At 39.8% G+C, this 20,650-nt stretch overlaps 2 protein-coding genes across 3 annotated transcripts in view; one reads left to right on the plus strand and one right to left on the minus strand.

Moving 5' to 3' along the window:
• EFCAB7 (EF-hand calcium binding domain 7) overlaps nt 1–8,485 on the minus strand; it is a 39,752-nt gene extending 31,267 nt beyond the window's left edge. Inside the window, exon 1 of the mRNA XM_063137909.1 lies at nt 8,393–8,485. Coding sequence (XP_062993979.1) covers nt 8,393–8,400 — 8 coding nt within the window. The 5' untranslated portion in view covers nt 8,401–8,485. The remainder of the gene's footprint in view (nt 1–8,392) is intronic.
• A 120-nt stretch (nt 8,486–8,605) lies between these two features.
• Nucleotides 8,606–20,650, plus strand: part of ITGB3BP (integrin subunit beta 3 binding protein) — a 43,399-nt gene continuing 31,354 nt past the window's right edge. The window contains exons 1-2 of one of the 2 annotated variants that reach the window (XM_063137948.1): nt 8,606–8,649; nt 16,850–16,892. In XM_063137948.1, coding sequence (XP_062994018.1) covers nt 8,645–8,649; nt 16,850–16,892 — 48 coding nt within the window. In that variant the 5' untranslated portion in view covers nt 8,606–8,644. Of the gene's footprint in view, nt 8,650–11,650; nt 11,808–16,849; nt 16,893–20,650 lie in introns of those variants that run through there. The other variant, XM_063137941.1, reaches the window with a different exon arrangement.

The raw sequence follows: 20,650 nt of genomic DNA on the forward strand, positions 1-20,650 counted from the left end.
TCCCTAAAGTTGTGTTTCTGCTGCCTCACACCAGGTTCAGCCTTTGGCACACCTCTGAAATGTAATTTCTTCAGCATCTACCAGCGCATGTTGAAAGATGAATCCTGCATGTGGTTGACAGGTGCACTTGACCAGCTGCCCATGGGCAAGTGGCCAGAATATGCTGGCTTGTCATGTGAAGAAGCTTTTCATCCTATTGAAGTGAATTTGATTATGCTCAAGTCCTGGCTTTGATGAGATGTGTAGGAACTTTTGTCACATCCAAAAGGCAAAATTTTGCCTTAAGATACATCTTGGAGCCATAAAACGTATAGTCTAAAAGACAGTGGCTTTCAAACCTTTGATTGTCAGGGTATTCTTTCCACACTATTTTGTCTGCCAAAGAATCCCTGAGCATCTACCATGGACCAGCCTGATTTTGGAGCATGGTCATTCTAGAGTGAAACCAGCTTACATGAAGGACTAGACATGCTCCTGTAGCTTACCAGTGGTGTGATCTAGAACACACCCAACACTTCCATGTGGCTCTTTGTTGCAGAGGGAAATCAATACTTTCCAGCAACCTGTATTTCAGGAAATTTATCAACCTTTTCTGATCTTTTCACCAAAGAAACCTGATGAGCTTCCAAACAAACTCAAACACCATTTGAGTTTTAAGGTGCATAACAGAAGTGTAATTGGAGGGAATGGGTAGAAAATTACTTCCTTGTCCTTTACATTCAAATGACTTAGTCTAGGTTTATAGGACTGTGATAGCCATAAGCATATCTATAAACATATCATAAGCATAATTTAATCCATTGACATAAGAACAGCCATATTTGATAAATGTGATTAATCCAGATAGAAAAGTCAGACATTGAGCATTGAAATTGTTGGTGTTCCACAAATCCACACATACAGAAATTATTTCTTGCTTCTGTGAAAAGAGTTTGTGGTAAGGCAGAATTTCCTCTTTCACCTAGTTGCCTGAGTAACAGGTCTGCTACAGGAAAAGCTGTGTTCAGCTAAAGACTTCCATTGTTGTAAACAATTATCTGAACATGCTCTAGTTCCTTTGTCAAACTGACTAATAAAAATAGCAGGCACACCCAGAAATCCTCAGAGAAAAAATTCCTTGGCAAGGATAATGTCTTCTTCCATTGCAATGTAAAATGCTTTCTTTCTATCAATAAAACGTGTGTTGGACCGTAAGAAGCATCTTTGTAATGTTTGGGGCCACAACAGGACTATAAGCAGCATAACTAGATTGGGGCCTGTGAAGTTATTTATTCATTTATTTAAGCATTTTTATCCCGCCCTTTTGCCAAAAAGGCTCTCAAGGCAGCTTACACAAATATTTCTTAAGACAGTCCCTGCCCATAGGTTTACAATCTGAAAAACATGACACAAAAGGAAAGGGGATTGGGAGGGAGGAGGGGATTAGGAAAAAAAAAACTGAGACAGTCAAGGAACAAGCAAAAATACAGACTAGGCAGGATCCAGGTCAGATAGGATGCTCACAAAAACAGAAGAAACACATGAACACATGATTTTGTCCTATAGTGAGCCAGGCCATTGGTCCATCTACCCTAGGTACCTGTTTTATTTCCTCCTCAAAACAAACAGCACATTTGGGGTGAAAGAAGAATGATTTAGATTGGGAAAACAGTATGGAAGGTTAAATCATCCTTCCCCTGGTGTTGAAGCTTCCCTGAACCCCAGCTGCTTTAAAATAAAGATAAACCTGTAAGGAGATCCTATCACAGACCCCCACATAATCTATAATTTGGCCCTGAGGCCCTGGTCAAGCATATATGGCTTCTTCCTGCTTCCTTTTAAAGTGACTGCTAGGAATAAATGATAGCAGGGGAACTCAAGCCATATTTGCTGTGCTTCCCACCCCCACCCCCACCCCCCGCGCAAAGGATCAGGGCAAAAATGAGCAGTGATACCTGAAAAGGCAAAGCCCTACCAAAATTCATTATTTACATATTAACTTTTTAATGTATTTTAATTTTGAACATTCTTTTCCATTTTTTCTAAGTGAGACCTTTATCAATTCAAAACATAACTGAAAAACTTGAACCTGGTGCAAGGCTGTGCTAGACCTCCAGTGGGCTAAAAGGACCTTACAATATCACATAAAGGGGCAGCTGTCCATTGCACCCCTTTTCTGCTTCACCAATACATCACAGGAAGCAGAAGCTTCTTGCAAGTACACTAGGGTGACCATATTTGGGAAACCAAAAAAGAGGACACCTAGTGTGTGTGTGGGGAAGCAGCTTTCTGAGTCCTGCAGAAAGTACGTTATTCCCCCGCCACCTTAAAGAACCCGATTGGAGTGGAGGAGGGGAAAGGATTTCATTCTGCACCACCACCATCCACTCCAATTGGGGCCTTTTCTATAATGTCCACGAATGACCCACTTTCCCCTTTAAGACCTCAATTGGAGCTCGGGGTGGGGGAATGATGTGCCTCAAGAAAGCATGTCACTCCCTCCTGCCATGCTAATGGCAGCCTTAAAGAGGAAGGTGTGTCATTCCAGGACATTATTGAAAATTCTAGAAAATCCCCCCTGACACCATGGAAAGAACAAAAACCAGGACAAATCCGGGGAAATCCTGACAGTTGGTCACCCTAAAGTACACTAAAGCTAGAAATTACTGTGGTGCAGGTTCTTGGGCTTTGCTGCTCCACACGCTGACTTGCTGCCCGATTCCATGAACGTTCCATCACGTATGTCTCAGTGAACTGTATGGGACTTGCTTTCTAGGAACTGCGATTAAGATTTCAGCCTTTATGTGATAAGCAGTGATATCATAGCCATGAAACAGTAACATCTGATCCTACATTCAGCTGAGTCATTAGGTTGAGATTCTATGCATGCTCATATGAAAGTAAGCTCCACTGAAATTAGTAGTACTTTCTGCCAAGCATGACAGGGTGGCAGTCTGTTGTCTTCAGTGCAGTTATTTCAAGAGAGCCAAGTGGATTTAAATCCAAGTATTCTGACCTAATAGGTTTGTGGATTGGGAAGCCCATCATGTGCTCCGGTTGCCTGGATGAAGAACCTAATAGTGCAACAGAAGAAAATTGCACTCAACTGAATGAAAGGACCATGGAAATACATTTTCTTTTTAAATAATTGAAATAATGCAGCACTGCCTTTCCCACACATATGGTTAATAAATGTCAATAGTAATTTTCTTCTTTACTAAAGGTGATGAGGGTTTTTAGAAGGCCATCACAGAGGGGCATTAAATCGTGTTGTACTGTTGGTCTAACAGCCTGAAACATTATTTTATCCAGTGCTGACTTCTGAAAATATATTCCAGTATAATAAATTGAATATTTCAAGTTCAATAACAAGACAACAACATAGGTAGGGTCCCCTTCAGGACTCATTGGAGCCTTACTCAGGAGGCCTAAATCACTCGCACCTTCTTGAGTTATATAGGCCTTTTACACTTGGGAAAGAAAGATAATAATCGCTTATCATGGATGAAGTACCCTATTTATAATACACAGACCGCCTTGCCTGACAGTTTCATATTACAGTGGCATAAGAAGGACCCCACAGGGACACAGTCCAGTTACTGCAAACGGGTGTCACTATAATAATTAAGCACCAGTGTTAGCACACACAAAGGAAAGTGAGTTCTAGCCAATGAGGGAAAAAGAGAATAAATGTTAATTTTCCAGTAGCCAGTTTTATCAAATATGAACACTTGTTTATGCTCCTCAACTCTCTCATTACTTAACCATTTCTTATTTGGGCAGCTATGCAGTAGAGAGATGTTTCCAATATGTTATTCAAAGCACAGTATGCAACAGTTATTTAGTAGATGGAAGGTCTCTTGCTAAGGTTATTAAAATATAAACTGCCCTGATAGTGCACTACAAAAATATAGTGAAGGGGAAAATGTTGCAGAATCTAACATTGCTGGATAAAGATAATCTGACTGAATTTTCAAATTCTAATCTATTATTTCAGCACAAAATAATGAAATTAAAAATCTCACACTCACATATTTTGTTATTTAGGTAAATACATTTTCCATTATTTATATTCCTCATCCAATTGTTCTTCTGAACTATTGCAGCAAGACTGGAACACAATTGTACACATGCATCAATTTAAACTGAATGTACTTCCAAATAAGAAAGCTTCTACATGGGGATCTTGCTGAGATTTACATGTTTTAATGCAGCATATCTAATTCCCACAAAGAGAAACTTTGCCAGTCCCCACATATATCCACACGGCACATTTGAAGCATAGCAGGATCAGTGAGAGTTTGTTGCAAAGCTGATAGGGAGGAATATTGAATAAAAACTTCCATGTACTGCTATGAGATTTTCCTCAGACACTGTTTACAACATTCTCACTTTCAAGTTAATGTTGCAATCAGTGTGGACATGTCTGTATTACACTTTGGATTATACCATGTGTGTGCAATCTTATAAACGCATATATAAATGCAAATATGTTCATTTGGAATTTTAGAGACTGAGGTGTAGCATCAGAAACATTTAGTAAGAAAGACCACATCCTAGAATTCTAGGGTGACCATATTTTGGAAACCAAAAAGGAGGACAACCTAGCTACCCCCAAGGGGGCATGCTCACCAACATATCCAGCCTCCAAACGGGTGTGCTCACCAACATGCCCAACCCCTAAGGGGGTGTAGCCACCCAAACATAGCCTTGGTCACAGGTCTGATTTCACAGCACACAATTTAGACAAACCTGTTCTACATAACATCTTAATGTTAAAATCACTGGAATAAAGAACAAGTGAGACATTCAATGTATCTGAAATTAACTTCACTCATTCTTACTTTTGTAGCTTTTGTTGTACGTACTTTGAAGCTTTTGCTATATTCTGTGGGATACAGTCTCCCCTTCCCTCAAATATCTTTTCTGACTGCAAATCCTTCACTGGATGACCATAGTCTCACCTTTCCTAACATTTAACACTTTTCCCCCATCACCTTTCTCATATCAATACTCACACATTCAGCATACTGCTACCACTGAACAAATGAAGCAGTTGACAACTACAGAAAAATCTAGTACAACAACCAAGCAACCAAGCATTCAGAAAGAGTATAAACTACTATTACCCTGCAAATATTAGCCATGGAACAAAATGGACTAAAGGCTAGCACCTCTTAGCTTGTTTCAATTTCAACCAGACATAACAGTCAAAAACAACAAAGAAAAACACATCTAAATGAGGTAGCAATACCTAATGACAAAAATATTGCAGAAAAGGAAGAGGACAAGAAATAAAAACATACACCACTGGCTATGGAAGTTAAAGAACTATGGCAACAGGAAAAAGTTACAATTATTCCATTAGTCACATCAGTCACCAGCATCACATCATTATATTTTTTACAGAAAACCTTCAGAAATTAGGCCTACCAAAATACGTGCATGCCAACATCCAGAAAGCGGTCATATCTAAAAACCACGTTCAATAGTCAGGAAATTTCTGAATCAGTAAAAGACAGCATGATTTGGCAAAGCCCATCATGTTCATCTAGAAAACCACCATGAGCAAGAAAAGAGAGATAAATAATGATGATAATGGTGATAATGGCAACCCTGTTAATTTTTAAAAATATTTTTTAATAAAGATGAACAATTATCAGAATTTTTTACAAAACATACGTCAGGCCAATTATATCAAACAAATTGGAGAGGAAGGTCTATGGGTCAAAATGCATTACTTAATAGGAATATCACTTCCAAATCATCCCCCCCCCACTCACACACAGAAACTACAGCCCTCCCCGACACACTGCAAACGTGCACATGTATCCTTTCACTCAAAGCAAGGCATCCCATTTAGACATCATCACATCAATACACTCACACACTGCCAGCACACAAACACAGACACTCAGGATTACCCACTCCAAAACACACACACACACCCATTCACTCAATCAGACACCCTATTCACGCATACACTCTCGCACACGCACACACATTACCTGCTACTTGCTGCTTCTTCTCTTGCTGCTGCTGTTGCTGCTGCTTCTCCTCCTCCTCCTCCTCCCCCTCCTCCTCCTGCTGGCGATCGCGCTAGCCCAGCAGAAGGCTAGATCAGCCCAGGGGGAGCTGGAAGTCTGGGAATGTGTTGTCCAGCACCTGCCAGGGCCGATCTAGACCTAGTCCTTGGCTTTCTCCTGGCCTGCGTGATTGCGCCGGCTCAGGGGAAGGCCAGATCGGCACTAGGGGTGGGAGGACGCATTCCCAGAAGTCCGGGAACCTGCACTCCAGCCCTTTTCCCCAGTAAATTGGGGCCCAGTACTGGAGATCTCCATTTTTCTGGAGGTCTCCAGGGTTTTCTGGTGCATCTGAATTCAAAACAAAAATCTGTGACCAGGAATCTAATTTTGCTCCATTGCATACAGGAAGAACAGTGGGTGGTGGAATCAGTGGTGGAATAGGGTAGGACACCGATTGCCTCATTTAAATACAGTTAAAGGAAACATTGATAAGGCCGGCTGCTTGCTGGAGAAAGAATACCCCAGCAACTCATTTTAGAAACCATTTAAGTGAAGTCCTGAAGAGAAACATTGTTTGAATTGTGCTCAACAATGTAGTAACCCAGGTATATACCCTGTGCAAAATACACTTTGGACTTTATAGACCAATTCAATGCATGTTTATTCAAAAGTAAGACCCACTGAATTTTATGGGATTGACTTCCAGATAAACAAAATAGCTCCCATGAGCCCTACTCAGATGTTCAAATTCTGTGTAGACTTGATACGTGGAGAGAGAAGTGGAACCATGCTTTCTGTCCGGGTCCCCAACTTGCACTGTACACATTTCATATGCACAAGCTCAGAGGAACAGTCAGCACCTGGAACACAGGGGTGGGGGTAGTGGGAGCATATCCAGCTCAATTCCAACATCTGAATAATGCTACGTAGTCTAAGGGGACACTGTCATCTGCACAGCCTTCACAATTGCTTAGAGTGCCATGCAGACTACCTGTAAATCAGTGTAGGCTGTTGATAAATGATATGTGGCTTGGGAGGTCAAATGTAGTGAATCATTTGATCCAAGGATGGAAAACAAATTACACCCTAAAGTAGGGTACATCTAGTAACTACTTCTGTAGTTTTCTTGCTATGGGTGACAGTATTCCTTATGAAAACCTGTTATCAAGTCCCAATGGCTCCAATAAACAGCTAGTCTCTAATGTGCCACAATGCTTTTGGACTTATTGTGGGGAAGAGGAGACTCTTTGCTAGAGTTCGGTTCTGCAACTGAATGTCAGGGTTTGAGCTTGGAATCTGAAAAGTACACCACGAGTACACCAAGAACTTTTAGACATGTGCAGAGAGCCTTTGTGTCATCTCTGCATAAACATAGGTATCCCCAAGGCATATAAGATTGCAAGAGTGTGCATACACTCCCTATTTACCAGGTGTGGTTGCGATTTTCTGATACCCATGCCTGGTAAAGCACTGCCCCTCATTTGCTTTTTGGAGAATTGCACAAGATACCTTTTAAACTTTTTTTTTTTTTTAGCGTATATCCATGTATACTACAGGAAAGGAATAAATAACAATTTTTACCACTATAACACAAAGCACTTTCATTTGTAATCCTGTGTTTTTGATCTTTTTTCTTACCACACAGATTGCACATAGCACCACTAATTAAGGCATTGGGTGCTTCCAGACAAGGCTGTTATTGTGCCATCTTTAGAGCCTACGTCATTGTTACTTTTCACTCGTAATCCTCCCACGTTTTCTCACAGCGTCATTCTTTTTCTTACCATAGAAAATCTGTTAAGGAGAAAAGATGGAATAACTGCATAATACCTTTTAATTGGTAGTGCTAGGCACCCTCTTCTGACAACACTGATTATGCAGCTCTTCCATCTTTTCCTCCTTAACATGTTTTTTGTAGAAAGAAAATCAATGCAGAAGCAGCTATGGAAAGCATATTGTGCAATCACCCTGTGAATGAGACAGGGCAATTGCACAATAATGGAATCGTCTGGAAGCACCAAACAAAAAATTAGCTAAGGAGGGAAAGATGGATTCTTATAAATACACAAGAGTGTTCTTATTTACTTCTGTGAAATCCTGAAGGGCATGGGGAGAGGGCAGGCAATCTTAACGCCAGCCCCACCTCTCTTGTTGGAATTTAAGTACCGAGGAGACCACAGGCTCTTTTAACTATCTCAGACTTTATTTGCCCTTCCCAAACCTTAGTTCATAATTCTGTGGCTCGAAGCCATTCCGCTTTTTCTCGTTCTTGCCACGCATTACATTCCTGTAATAGTAACAGCAATTATTATCATGATGAGGATGAGAAAGTAAAAAGCAGGCGAGAGGAGAGCAAGCCAGTGAGATAAATGACAAGCGGCTCCGACCTGGCCATGGACGTTTTGGGGCCTCGGCTCTACCCGAGCCAGCCTCCTTTGTTGCGGTCGCCTAGTAACCCACTTCGCCTCGCCAGGCCCGGACGAGCCCTGAGTTTCCCGCGGCTTCTTCCACGCAGCCCAGCGGCGGGTGTTTCTGGCCGGTAGACTTTGAGCGCTACACAGCGATAGCGCTGGGCGGGAGCCTCAGTTGTGCGAGCGAAGAGGGGCGGGGAAGCCGAAGCGGTTCTTCGCGCGCTCGTCATGCCGTAAGTACCGGGCCCGGGAGTGGGTGTTGCTGCGTGCAAATACCTCGTGAGTGCGGAGCCTGATGGAGCAACAGGGCACCCGACGCCTTAGCCGGAGGGTGGGATGGGTGTCCTTCATCGCGTCGGTTGTACGCCTGGGTGCGTGTGAACTGCACTTAGGTAGAGTCAGGGTTTAGCCTTGTGTGACTTTATATAGACAGAATGCTAGGGCTCAGCCCTGAACTACTTAAGAAACGACGATGGCAACTGTGCTCCCGAGCATGTGTAGAGAGTAGGGTTTTCAGACGAAACGAGATGTTTTTCAGAGCAAGGAAGTACTTCTTCACACAGGGCATAGTCAAATTATGGAACTCACTACCACAAGATCTAGTAATGGCCACCAATCTGGATGGCTTTAAAAGGAGGAGGTTGGATAAATTCCTGGAGGCAAAGGCTATCAATGGCTACTAGCCCGGATGGTTGTGTGCTGTCTCCAATATTCGAGTCAGTAAGCCAGTTGCTGGGGAACATGGGTGGGAGGGTGCTGTTGCACCATGTCCTGCTTGTTCATCCCTGGCTGATGGTTGGTTGGCCACTGTGTGAACAGAGTGCTGGACTAGATGGACCCTCAGTCTGATCCAGCATGGCACTTATGTTCTTATGGGTAAACCCCATTGAGTTAAATGGGATTTACTTTCCTGTAAGTTTGTTTAGGTTTTCAGCCTTAAAAACACATCAGTGTTTGAAGACAGAGAATTAAAAGGGAATAGGAGAAGACTTCCTACCAGTTTTGAGACCCTTATCATATGTGCCACCCATATTTGCAGTATGTATTTTTTCGCTTTATGTTGCTTACTTGGGTTAATTGCAGTTGTACCTAGGACTGACTGTCTGTCTGTCTGTCTGTCTGTCTGTCTGTCTGTCTGTCTCTCTCTCTCTCTCTCTCACACACACACACACACACATACACACACGCACACTACATCTTTGCTTATTTGCTTGCTTAGTTAATTATACACATAACATCATTTTAATATGTTGCATTACAGGAAGAAAGAAAAAGTACCTCTGTTTGTCTTTTTAGGCCCATGGGCACATTTGGCAATTTGGGAAACGGCTGGGGCACAACTACAAATAGTACCATGGAGGCTGTGCCTAGTCACATTTCTGTTCTGAGGTCTTGGCTAGTCCAAAGAGGTTTGCGGGGGTGAGGAGAAATAGAAAAGCCAAAGGCTAAGAAGAAGAGGGAAATAGCAAGGTAGAGGGGGAGAGAAGGAGTGTGGCTGAGGCTGGCTGGGTGGAGAGAAGCAGAAAGGTGGAGGGATGAGTAGGAGACTAGAGGCTAGGAAGGGAGAGAAAGAAGCTGGTCACCCACTGTGTGAACGAAGTGCTGGACTAGATGGACCCTTGGTCTGATCCAGCATGGCTCTTCTTATGTTTTTATGTTCGTTCCTGTCCCTCTGATGCCATGTTTCTTGCCTGCCCAAGGGCCTCTACTTCCCTTGCTTGGCTCCGTCCATTTTCTTCTGCTGCCCCTTACGCCTGGAACGCTCTTCCAGAACACTTGAGAACTACAAGTTCAATCGCAGCTTTTAAAGCTCAACTAAAAACTTTTCTTTTTCCTAAAGCTTTTAAAACTTGATGTTGTTCTGACTTTTATACTGTTAGTTTTACCCTACCCTGTGCCTGCTTACCCTACCCTGTGCCTGTTGGCATTCTCTTCCCCTCCTTATTGTTTTACTATGATTTTATTAGATTGTAAGCCTATGCGGCAGGGTCTTGCTATTTACTGTTTTACTCTGTACAGCACCATGTACATTGATGGTGCTATATAAATAAATAATAATAATAATAATAATAATAATAATAGCTCCTGGTGCTGGCAAGAAAACTCTCCACACAAACGTGGTGATCCCTGGTGCCATCCTAGCTTGGAGTGTGCAGGCAAAGTAAGCAGGGAGGAACAGCCGTTTCTGTTATTTGCAAGCCTTGGTTATTATATGCTTGCATGTTCAATAGTTTGAACTCCCCAGTGTCCAGGCATGTTTATGCACATGGACTTGTGGGATGGAGTGCATGTCTTACAGGAATTTGGAAAAGATAGAAAGGGGTAGTACAACAGCGAGGTTATTAGCTTGTTTAGCTTAAATATGATAGCGCAGAGAGGATCACCATGTAGTATAGCACCAAAATGGAAGCACTAGAAGTTCCCATGATGATGCATCCTAATGGCTATTTCATATACAACGATTTCATACATTCCATACATTTCATACATACACATAGATAGCCATAGCTTATTTGCCATATGTGGGCTGAAAAGCTGCTATCTTACCAAAACATCTCAAGTAATGCTGAGTTTAAGCATTAAACATAAGCTCTTAGTATTTGAGATTTACTCACAAAGTGGCAGCCACACTGAAAAGGGCTTCCTCACACTCGATGTAGCAGCTGGGTTTCTATGTCAGTGTTTGCCATAGCATATGCATAAAGTTTGAAGAGGGAACATGCATTTCTGAATACAAAGGGTCATGTACCAGGCATGGATCTGATGGGGCATAGACATGAATTCTCTTCATCTGTCTGCTGTGTTAAGTGTGAAGCAGCTACAAGACTGCTGTTACTTTCCCCACTTTTTTTTAAAGCATCTTAAAATGCGTCTTTCCTGAAAGTATCTGAAGTACTTAATGCTGTGGTCCTTGATAGTGGGTGTGTGATTGATCATAATTTTGCCGTATTGCCAAATAGTTCCTGGACAATACATTTAAAGTGTTTGCAACTGCAGAATCATAGAAGCTAAGCTCATGAGCAAGCAAAATAAGTTTTACAGATACTCAGTTTTAGATGATAGACACTTATGTTAATTGGCACAATGGTGTAAGTACATATGCTTTGCATTTCCCTAGAATTACAGAGAAAGCGTCAATGCATTCCAGTGATGTAACATAGATAGCTTGACTGCTTTTATGTACCATTCTCTTTGTTCTGCGCCAGCCTTCCCCAACCTGGTGTCTTCCAGGTATGTTGGACTACAGCTGTCATCCTCAGTCAGCAGTGGCATGCTGCATGGTGGTTATGGAAGTTACAGTCAAACATATTTGGAGAGCACCAGCTTGGAAAAGGCTGTGCTGTGCTATTCTCTGTTGTGACACACTGTGTGGTATACCTTTCCCATTAAGGTATGACTAGCACTGACATTGCAAACTTTTCGGTGACCAGTCAAAACTTATTTATTTTCCCAGGCATTTTAATTTATTTATGCTAGTTATTCCTGTTGTGCAATGATAATGACTGCTAATTTTCTTTATATCTTTTTTGGAATGAGGCACTGGAGCCTTGCTAGCATTTTGTAATATTTCTGCTTTTGTTACAAACATACAGGTTGAACATAGGTTGAGTTATAGCATTAAGCACCCCATTAGATGTCCAAAGTTCACTGTACCAAAACTGTAGGGGAACAGCCAATAGTCACAAAAAATCCAGCTCTGTCCTTTTCTCAGTCTTTGTCAGGATCAGGCCTGCCCTCCCTAGTGTGGGGAAAGGGGTTTCAGGGACTAAATTAGCAACTGCCTAGCTTTGTTAGGCTAATTAGGCTTAGAGGATAGTTCCTAGCATTCACGCTCCCTCAGATGTGAAGATATATTTATTTGTTGAATAAAGCTTTGTGGATTATACAGCAGACCTCTTTATTGACTCACATTTTGGCAGGAGGGTTTGGAATCACAATAGCTTGCCTTTCAACTAAAACTGGGCAGTTTCCCCACAGTCCCAACAGGCACTTCATCTCAGGGAGGGTCTTTTTGGAGAAGCCTCTGGCAAGTAGCTACCCTAAGGGCCCACCTCCCACCTCATTTCAACTCTGCTAGCTTAACTCTCACATTGAGGCAAGGTCCTACTTGTTCCCTAAGTACTGAGAGACTGAGGGCCTAGTAGATATAAATCAGTGGCAATTTGTCCAGGCAAGCAAGGAAAATGGTTTTTAAAACCCAGTATAGATATGGGGATGAATCCAGACAGGGGGCTCATCTACACTAAGCAGGATATTGCACTATGAAAGTGGTATATAAAAGGCAGGAGCCACACTACTGCTTTATAGCAGTATTGAAGTGCACTGACAACTGTTGGGGCCCATTGACACATACCCTATACCACTTTCATACTATTTTCATAGTGTTATATCCTGCTTGGTGAAGATGTGTCATGGGCCTCAAGACTTGTCAGTGCACTTCAGTACCACCATAAAGCAGTAGTGTAGATCCTGCAGGTCACTTCAATACCGCTATAAAGTAGTAGTGCGGCTCCTGCCTTTTATATACCGCTTTCATAGTGCAATATCCTGCTTGGTGTAGCTGAGCCCTTAGACCCAATGAAAACAACAGGATTTGAGTTAATATATAACTAAGTCTAGCTCTAACCTGCTCAGTGTAGAGAGCAGTAAGATTCTTACAGTAGAAGGGATGGGACCGCAGCTCAGGGTAGAGCACAAGGTTCCAGCTTCAATTCCTGGCGTCTCTATGTATGCCTGGGAAAGACTTCTGCCTGAAATCCTGGAGCACCACAGCCAGTCATTGTAGATGAGACCTAGATAGTCCTACGGTCTGGCACAGAATAATAGGCAGAAGGACCAGCTATTGATGTTTTTGAGCATGTTATCCCTGAGTGATCCAAAGAAGCAACCATGATACATGGCTAATATGCTTTGGAATGCTAAGAAACCAAAATATATTATGTGGTAGAATGTTGTAGGATCAGCTTGAGAATGAATGCAGGGGTCCCCAAACTGTTTGGGCTATAGGGCATAATGGGAATTTTGAGAGTGTTATGGGCACTCTCACAAAATGGCTGCCATGCTGGATTAGGGCAGTCACAAAACAGCCATTTTCCTGAAGACAAACTAGTGAAGCTGAAAGAAGAGTAAATTGTCAAAGAACCTAAGTATAAGGCAGAGTGTGAGGTCCAAAACACAAAACCTTTCTTTGAAACCCACTGTTCTCCATTCCAATACCCATTACAGTGAAGGCAAACTGGTGGGGATCAGAGACAATTTGGCCAAGGTACTGGGTAGAAGGCAGAAGTGGGGTCTGAGCCTCAAATTTGACCTAACAAAGCAAAGCAAAATATACATTTCACAAAAAGCTATCTGGTAATGCTCAAAGAAACACACAAAGTATGGAGAACACCCATCCTCATCTAATGAGTCAGTTTATGCATTTTATTTCATAAGAATATATGGTTAGGACCATTTGTCATATCTTTAAATATTTGGTATAGTTATTAGACAATTCATGTAGCCATTTCTCGAAGGAAGGCACATGTTTTTACTGCTCATGCGCAGGGTTGAATCCACTTCGGACTAAGTTAATTGAATTTATGCCCTATTGAAGTCAATGGGGCAAGTTAGCTATGATTTGGGTCCCATTTATTTCACTGGGCACTAAGTTCAACCAAAATGGGTTACAGTCCCATGCAGACCTATTTGGGACTTTACATATTAAACTCAGTAGGACTTCTGAGTAGACATGCATAGGATTGTGTTATTAGGCTTTACCTAGTCCAGAGTTGATGACTGATTTTTTTAAAAAAGTAATATTGTGAATATCAAAACAGAACAGAAAACACATTGTGAAAATGAAAAAAAAAATACACACATCGTCATTTTCCATCATGTGTACTGTTCATAAAAAAAGAAGGGAGAGAGTTATACAAAGGTTTCAAGAAAAGCAGACCAAATAATCCATGTATTTATTCACTTGACTAGAACCCATAGTATACATTTTTATGTATTTCATTTGTTCATCTTCTCATTTGAATATCTAGTTTGAATGATAAGCCAGTCCATCTTAAATAGAATGTATTTCCTCCTAGTGAAATCCAATTATTATTATTATTATTATTATTATTATTTATATAGCACCATCAATGTACATGGTGCTGTACAGAGTAAAACAGTAAATAGCAAGACCCTGCCGCATAGGCTTACATTCTAATAAAATCATAATAAAACAATAAGGAGGGGAAGAGAATGCACCAAACAGGCACAGGGTAGGGTAAAACTAGCAGTATAAAGTCAGAACAAAATCAAGTTTTAAGAGCTTTAGGAAAAAGAAAAGTTTTTAGCTGAGCTTTAAAAGCTGCGAACAGTTCTACAAAAGAAGTACAACAAATTCTCCCCAAATAAGACTTCTTCTTTTTTAAACAGTTGAACCCCGAATTCATTCTCACCCCCATTCCCCCACTTAGCCCCACTTCTTAAATTTGCAATGCTACCTGTGCTTGCTGATCCTTACTAATAGTGCACTGGGGAGCTTTGCACCCATGGAAAACATTTCTGTAGCACAGTTGTGACCCTAAGATAACGCAGATGCACTGGCAACATGATTTTGCCTCTTCTGATGAAATAGTTCTTCCTTGGAATATGAATGGCTGATCAGCTGAATTATTTCAGAGTTTAGTGTCTCCACAGGCAAATGAGTGAAAATTTGGGCGCACTGTAACTCTACTGCCATCCAACGTCACTGACAGATTTTAAATAGCACAGTGCTTGACCACACTGCCATTTTTTATCAAGACTTTTTTCCCAGGTTGCTATAATTTAATGGGATTTTCATGTAGTTTTTCATTTATCCTAATCATAAAGCTACCTTGAGTCCAGATTCTCTGTACTTTGGCTTCCAGCTTCCTTTGAAGTCCGTCATAAAAACTTCCATCACAACATGCCTTAGTGTAGCATGCAAATACATGGTCCCCTAGAGCACCTTTGCGGAGTGAATGTATTAACGTATAAAATGTTTCTCTGCTGCCACTGGGGTGGAAGATGTAATGGAGTCTGCATTCCTTAAGCAATATGGGGGACTATATTTAAAAAGAAACATGCTGTTAAGAATTTTGTCAAACTGTTTCAGCTTTGATTGTCCCTTGGCAAGAATGTGGTGCCTTTTTAATATCTTTTAAAAATGTAAATCTTGCATAGCTTGTCTGTTTTTTAAGACAACCCCCCTCCCCGTAATCTCTTTTCAATGTAAGATTCTAAAGTTGGAAATAGGATAATATAGTAATCTTGCAAAGATACTTTAAAACTTTCTATGATTCACTCTGAAAAATGTCAATGTAAAAATAAATATATTTTGAAAGAGGATAGTTCAGGCTCTGGCCCTGCAAGAATAGCTGGCCATTTATGTTTGTAGAATCCAGTGTTGATAAAATCCTTTAAGCATTTAGCTCTTGGTTACTAAATCAAAATGGCCTATTTCCAACATGGTGCTTGTGCTGTTCTATTCTGAAATGAAATGGTTCTGCAAACCTTGTTTAATCTAAAATAATCTTCTGAAGTTTTTATTGGATGATTTTAAAGGTTTTTAGTTGCTTTATATAAAAAGTCTTTAACTGTTGTTTAAGATTTAAGAATGTACTTTAAAAGTTGGAGTTGTCTCTGGGAAAAATAGTCTTAATTTATGTTGACCTTTCTTTCCTTTGAGTATTTAGTCTGCATTCAATAAAATTTTGATGACTGCTCTTTAGAAGACAGCTGTACGATGTAAAGTATTATAAATATTCAGCTTTCCATTCCTAGTGTTGCCATTAACAGCTGGGCATCCAGTTCAGCAGAACAGATTTTACAGAGGAAGCTTGGCATGTTCCTGAATCAGTATAGTGAAGAACACAGGAAAATAGTTTCTTATGGTTTGGGGACCTGTAAAGACATAGAGCATCTGTTCCCTAGTTAAGTCATAGTCTAGCAGCATTGAATCATGTTAAGAGCTAAAATGATGAGAACTACTACTTTTTTCACCTTGAATGTACTGGTGTTCTAAGCACCTAGTACATAATTTTTGTGAATGGCAAAATAATTTCAGCACCTACACAGAAGGTAAGTTATGCACTTCTGTAGGATTATATTCATTATTAGTATTTTATTTGAAACAACAATGTTTTTCATTTTTTTCAGGCACTAGTGTGACATTGGTATCCCAGTCGAAGTGGTTTGTTCCAGTTGGCATAATCATAGGGGTGGGGTTTTGTGCGGTAGACAAGCAAGGATGGGATTCAGTTTTCAAAGCTGTATTTACTACCTAGTTAATATATTTGCCTTGTATGAGCTTTGTTTCTGTTGTATAACAATACATTAATTGTATGTGATTTGATAACTACTGGTAAGGAGCTTTCTCAGTAGAAAATTATTTTGCAGAATGATAAAACTTGTTTTTCCTCCTTTCTCTTCTAGTGTTAAGAGAGCTCTGAAATGGGACAGCTTTGCCATGGGAAAAGTGAGTTTTTTTGTGTGTTTCCTTTTTTATGACGAAATTATTTCCTAGGAGAGAGATAGGTAGATAGATAGATCTCAGAGAGAGAGAGAGAGAGAGAGAGAGATGTTCAGTTGTTTGCTGAGAAATCTGCAATAAAGCATCCCTGGAGAAGAAGTGACTGCCAGACATCTTTGGGAGGAAAAAACTGTTCTTGCATAATATTTTGACTTTGTCTGTATGAAGCAATTGGCTATAACTGAAGGAACTGCAGTGTTGTTGTTTTTTATTATGTACACACCTCTCTCAAACACCAAATGAGTTGAGGACCTTTCTGAAATTGTTTATTAGAAATTATTTCCATAATTGGTGAAGCAAATGCACTGCCATTTTACTGTACATGTAACAATATGGGATTATGATAATGCTGTAATCTGCATATTATAAACTACAAAATTGAAATGAAAACATTAAAGACATTTTTATGTTGAGAATGTAATTACCTCTCTCAGCTAATCTAACATAATGAAACTATAAAATACTAACACTGCAATAAATTTCCCCTACAGTTATCACAATAAAAATAAAATTGTACTGTTGCTCTGATTTCTCTCTCTCTCTTTTTTGTAAAATGTGGCCATCACATATTTCCAATGCCATCATGTCACGACATATGCCAGTTTATTATCTTCCAATACTAACTGTGGGTGTTGCTATGAACACTAATGCTGAAGAGTTCATGAGGCACGTAGCATTAAAGGAAGCTAAATAAACAGGGGAGCATGTATACCTAAATGGCTGGTCAATAAAATGAACCCCCAGTTCTGTCTGCACATATCAATGATTTCTTTATAGATGGTAATCTTTAGAGATCTCAGTGTAACTTGGCAAAATTGGAAACTTGGCAGTGTTAAGAATCTTCTGTATACTTTTTGTGTTTTAACAAAGGCGACAAAATACAGTAGTGGCACTAAGAAAAATCATTAGCAATTTAATTAGCAATTTAGTTTTCCATTACCCACCTTGTTGTACTCTGAATACAGCTGTGACTGTAATTTTGCATCTGTTTCCTTGGTTAAAGTAGCATTTTTGGAGGTGAGCAGTCCAGCTTGAAATTATTCTGTTCCACCCTAAAGCTGTTTTGTCCTCCTGAAATGGAAATTAAAAGGGGAAAAATGTTTGTTTTGAGAATAGCTATTTAGGATGTTTGTAGTAGCAACATTTCTCCATTGAAAACCTGAAATTTTATCAAGTTTCCAAAAATTCAGTGATAGAACTAATCAGTAAATCTATTTATAAGATGGGAGAATTAGTGTAAATCTTTAGGATTATTGAAATTGTTGAAAGGAAAGGCAACCATGAACAATTTGAAGAAATACAGAGTTTATATTGTATATGTAGTCCAAAAATGTCTTACATGTACAATTTTGAGAACATATGTAGAATAGCATACATAGAAGGGGAAGTACAGATAAAGTCAAGAGTAGCAGTTAAGACCTAAATTAGTATATTTTCTTCCCTCCCACATCCCTGTCTCCTTTTGTGTTGTGTCTATTGGAAGCCTGGGGCCAGGGGCCTCCTTGTTTTTTAATCTCTGTACAGGGGTTAGTGTTAGGTGCTTCCTAGATTTGATGATGATGATGGTAATAATAATAACAATTTACAAAGATTAGTGAACTTGTTTGTGGCAGGGAGATTTTCCAATAGCATTGTTGCCTTGAATGAGATATGAATATTATCTCATGGGGTGGTGAGGTGTTTAAATACATTTTTGAATAAATGTTGTAAGCTTTTTGTAAATATGAAAATATGAACTCTTCTGTTAATCAGTAGGGTTGCAATGTTTAGTCATTATTTAATTTATATAACTATATCTCACCCTTCTTGTGCATATGCACCATTCTGGGTAGCTAACAGCAGTTAACATCAACCATAAAATGCCCAGAGAGCTTCAGCTATGGGGTGGTATATAAATGTAATAATAATAATAATAATAATAATAATAAATACAATAAAATTCCAAAATACAAAAACGGTTGTATATACTATAGTAAAAGCAGACAGATGCAGCAGATAGAACCTATCCATCCAACAAGACAAACGCTTGCCTGAACAAGATTTTTTTTTTTTTGGCCATATGATGAAACACTGTAAGAGAGGGGAAGTTATATTAATAGATTAAAAACTTTTGATCAACTAAAGACGGACTGTGATTAATCTGCCACCAGATTATTTTTTAAAGATACATATTTTAGTGCAATAACTTACAAAAATTATCAGTGGCAGTTGCCATCTTAGAAGAGGCATTCTTTCTAATTTCTCATACAAGAGAATGCCTCTTCTATATGGGTGCTTACTTTCAATATGTATATATGGTATTGAAAAACAAATGTTTCTTCAGTATTTCTTATTCATGTGTACATGTATGCTGATTTAATAAGTTAATTAATCAAGTAAAACTGATATGATTGATCAACTAAGGGCACAATCATATGCGTGTTAAGACAGAAAAAAGTCCTGCAACTCCGACCATTCCCCAGCCAGTGTTGTACAGTGTCGGAACATGCATAGATTTGTATCTTGAGAGTTTTATGCAGGTTTGTCCTATGCATATTTACTTAGAACGAGTCTGACTGTTTTCAATGGAGTTTATTCCCAAGTAAGTGTGTTTAGGAGTGCATCCTTAATCAACCGAAAGCCCTGTTAAGGATGAGATCTGTGGAACCCATGAAAAAAAAAGGATGGATGAAAGCTGGTGGATGTAAAATGGTGTCTATTTTTTGTTTTTCAATGCTGAGTTGATTCATATATCCAGAATTGTTCTTTTAAAAAATATATGAATGAAGCAATGTTACACGCATTATACAATTCATCTGCTTGACTTCTTAGATTAAGTGCTTTGCAAATTTGGACATTATTTAAGCCAGGCTCAAGAGTCTTAGAACCACTTTTCAGTACTAGGGTTTGAGGTGGAACATCCAGAGTAGAAATGGAAAAGGGCAAAATATTTTGGGATATGCAAAGGTTATTTCTTATTATAAATGACTTAACAGTGCAATCTTATCAATCTTTATTTGGAAGAAATTTCCACTTCAATCAGCAGGGCTTATTCCTAGGGAAATGAATGTATGATTGAACCGTAAATATTCCTTCAGTTGGTCCAACTCCATATAGCACACTGCAAACAGCACTACTATATACCTGAACTTGTGACTGTACAATATTCTGATCAATATTTTAGTGCTTTAATTCATTTTGATATTATATTTTATCATATATACTAACTGTGATCTCAGTTCTCTGATTGTTGGTCCTTACGTAGTCAAAACAGCACCATCCAAACACAAGAGGGAGGTACCAGCAGGCTCAGGTGAACCCCAAGGTTCGAGATACACAAACCTAGTTTCCTCTAGTGCAACGTTATTTGCGCTAGGGGAATGACACAGTTGTATACTGCCCTGACTGTTGTAGCAGGCAGGTGTGGATACTTAGAGAGCAGGGGTGGAGTATCCTGAACAAAAGCACTCAACAACATTTGTTGCAGGTCTCACTTGATTATTTTTAACTATGTTGCTTCCAAAAATTAATTTGAGAACCAGGGTATGAAGAATTTATATAAAAATAAGTCCATCAGTCTGCCCAACACTTGGTGATTCTTCACATACAGCACATTTCCTGGATTTCCTGTCATATTGTGAGCAGTTGAACGAAAGGATCCTATTGATGAGTGGATCATGCGTGAAGCAAGGACATCCTGGGAGCTGGAGGTGTTGACATTGTTG

The sequence above is a fragment of the Elgaria multicarinata genome, chromosome 1 (assembly GCF_023053635.1).
Source record: "Elgaria multicarinata webbii isolate HBS135686 ecotype San Diego chromosome 1, rElgMul1.1.pri, whole genome shotgun sequence".
NCBI lineage: Eukaryota > Metazoa > Chordata > Lepidosauria > Squamata > Anguidae > Elgaria > Elgaria multicarinata.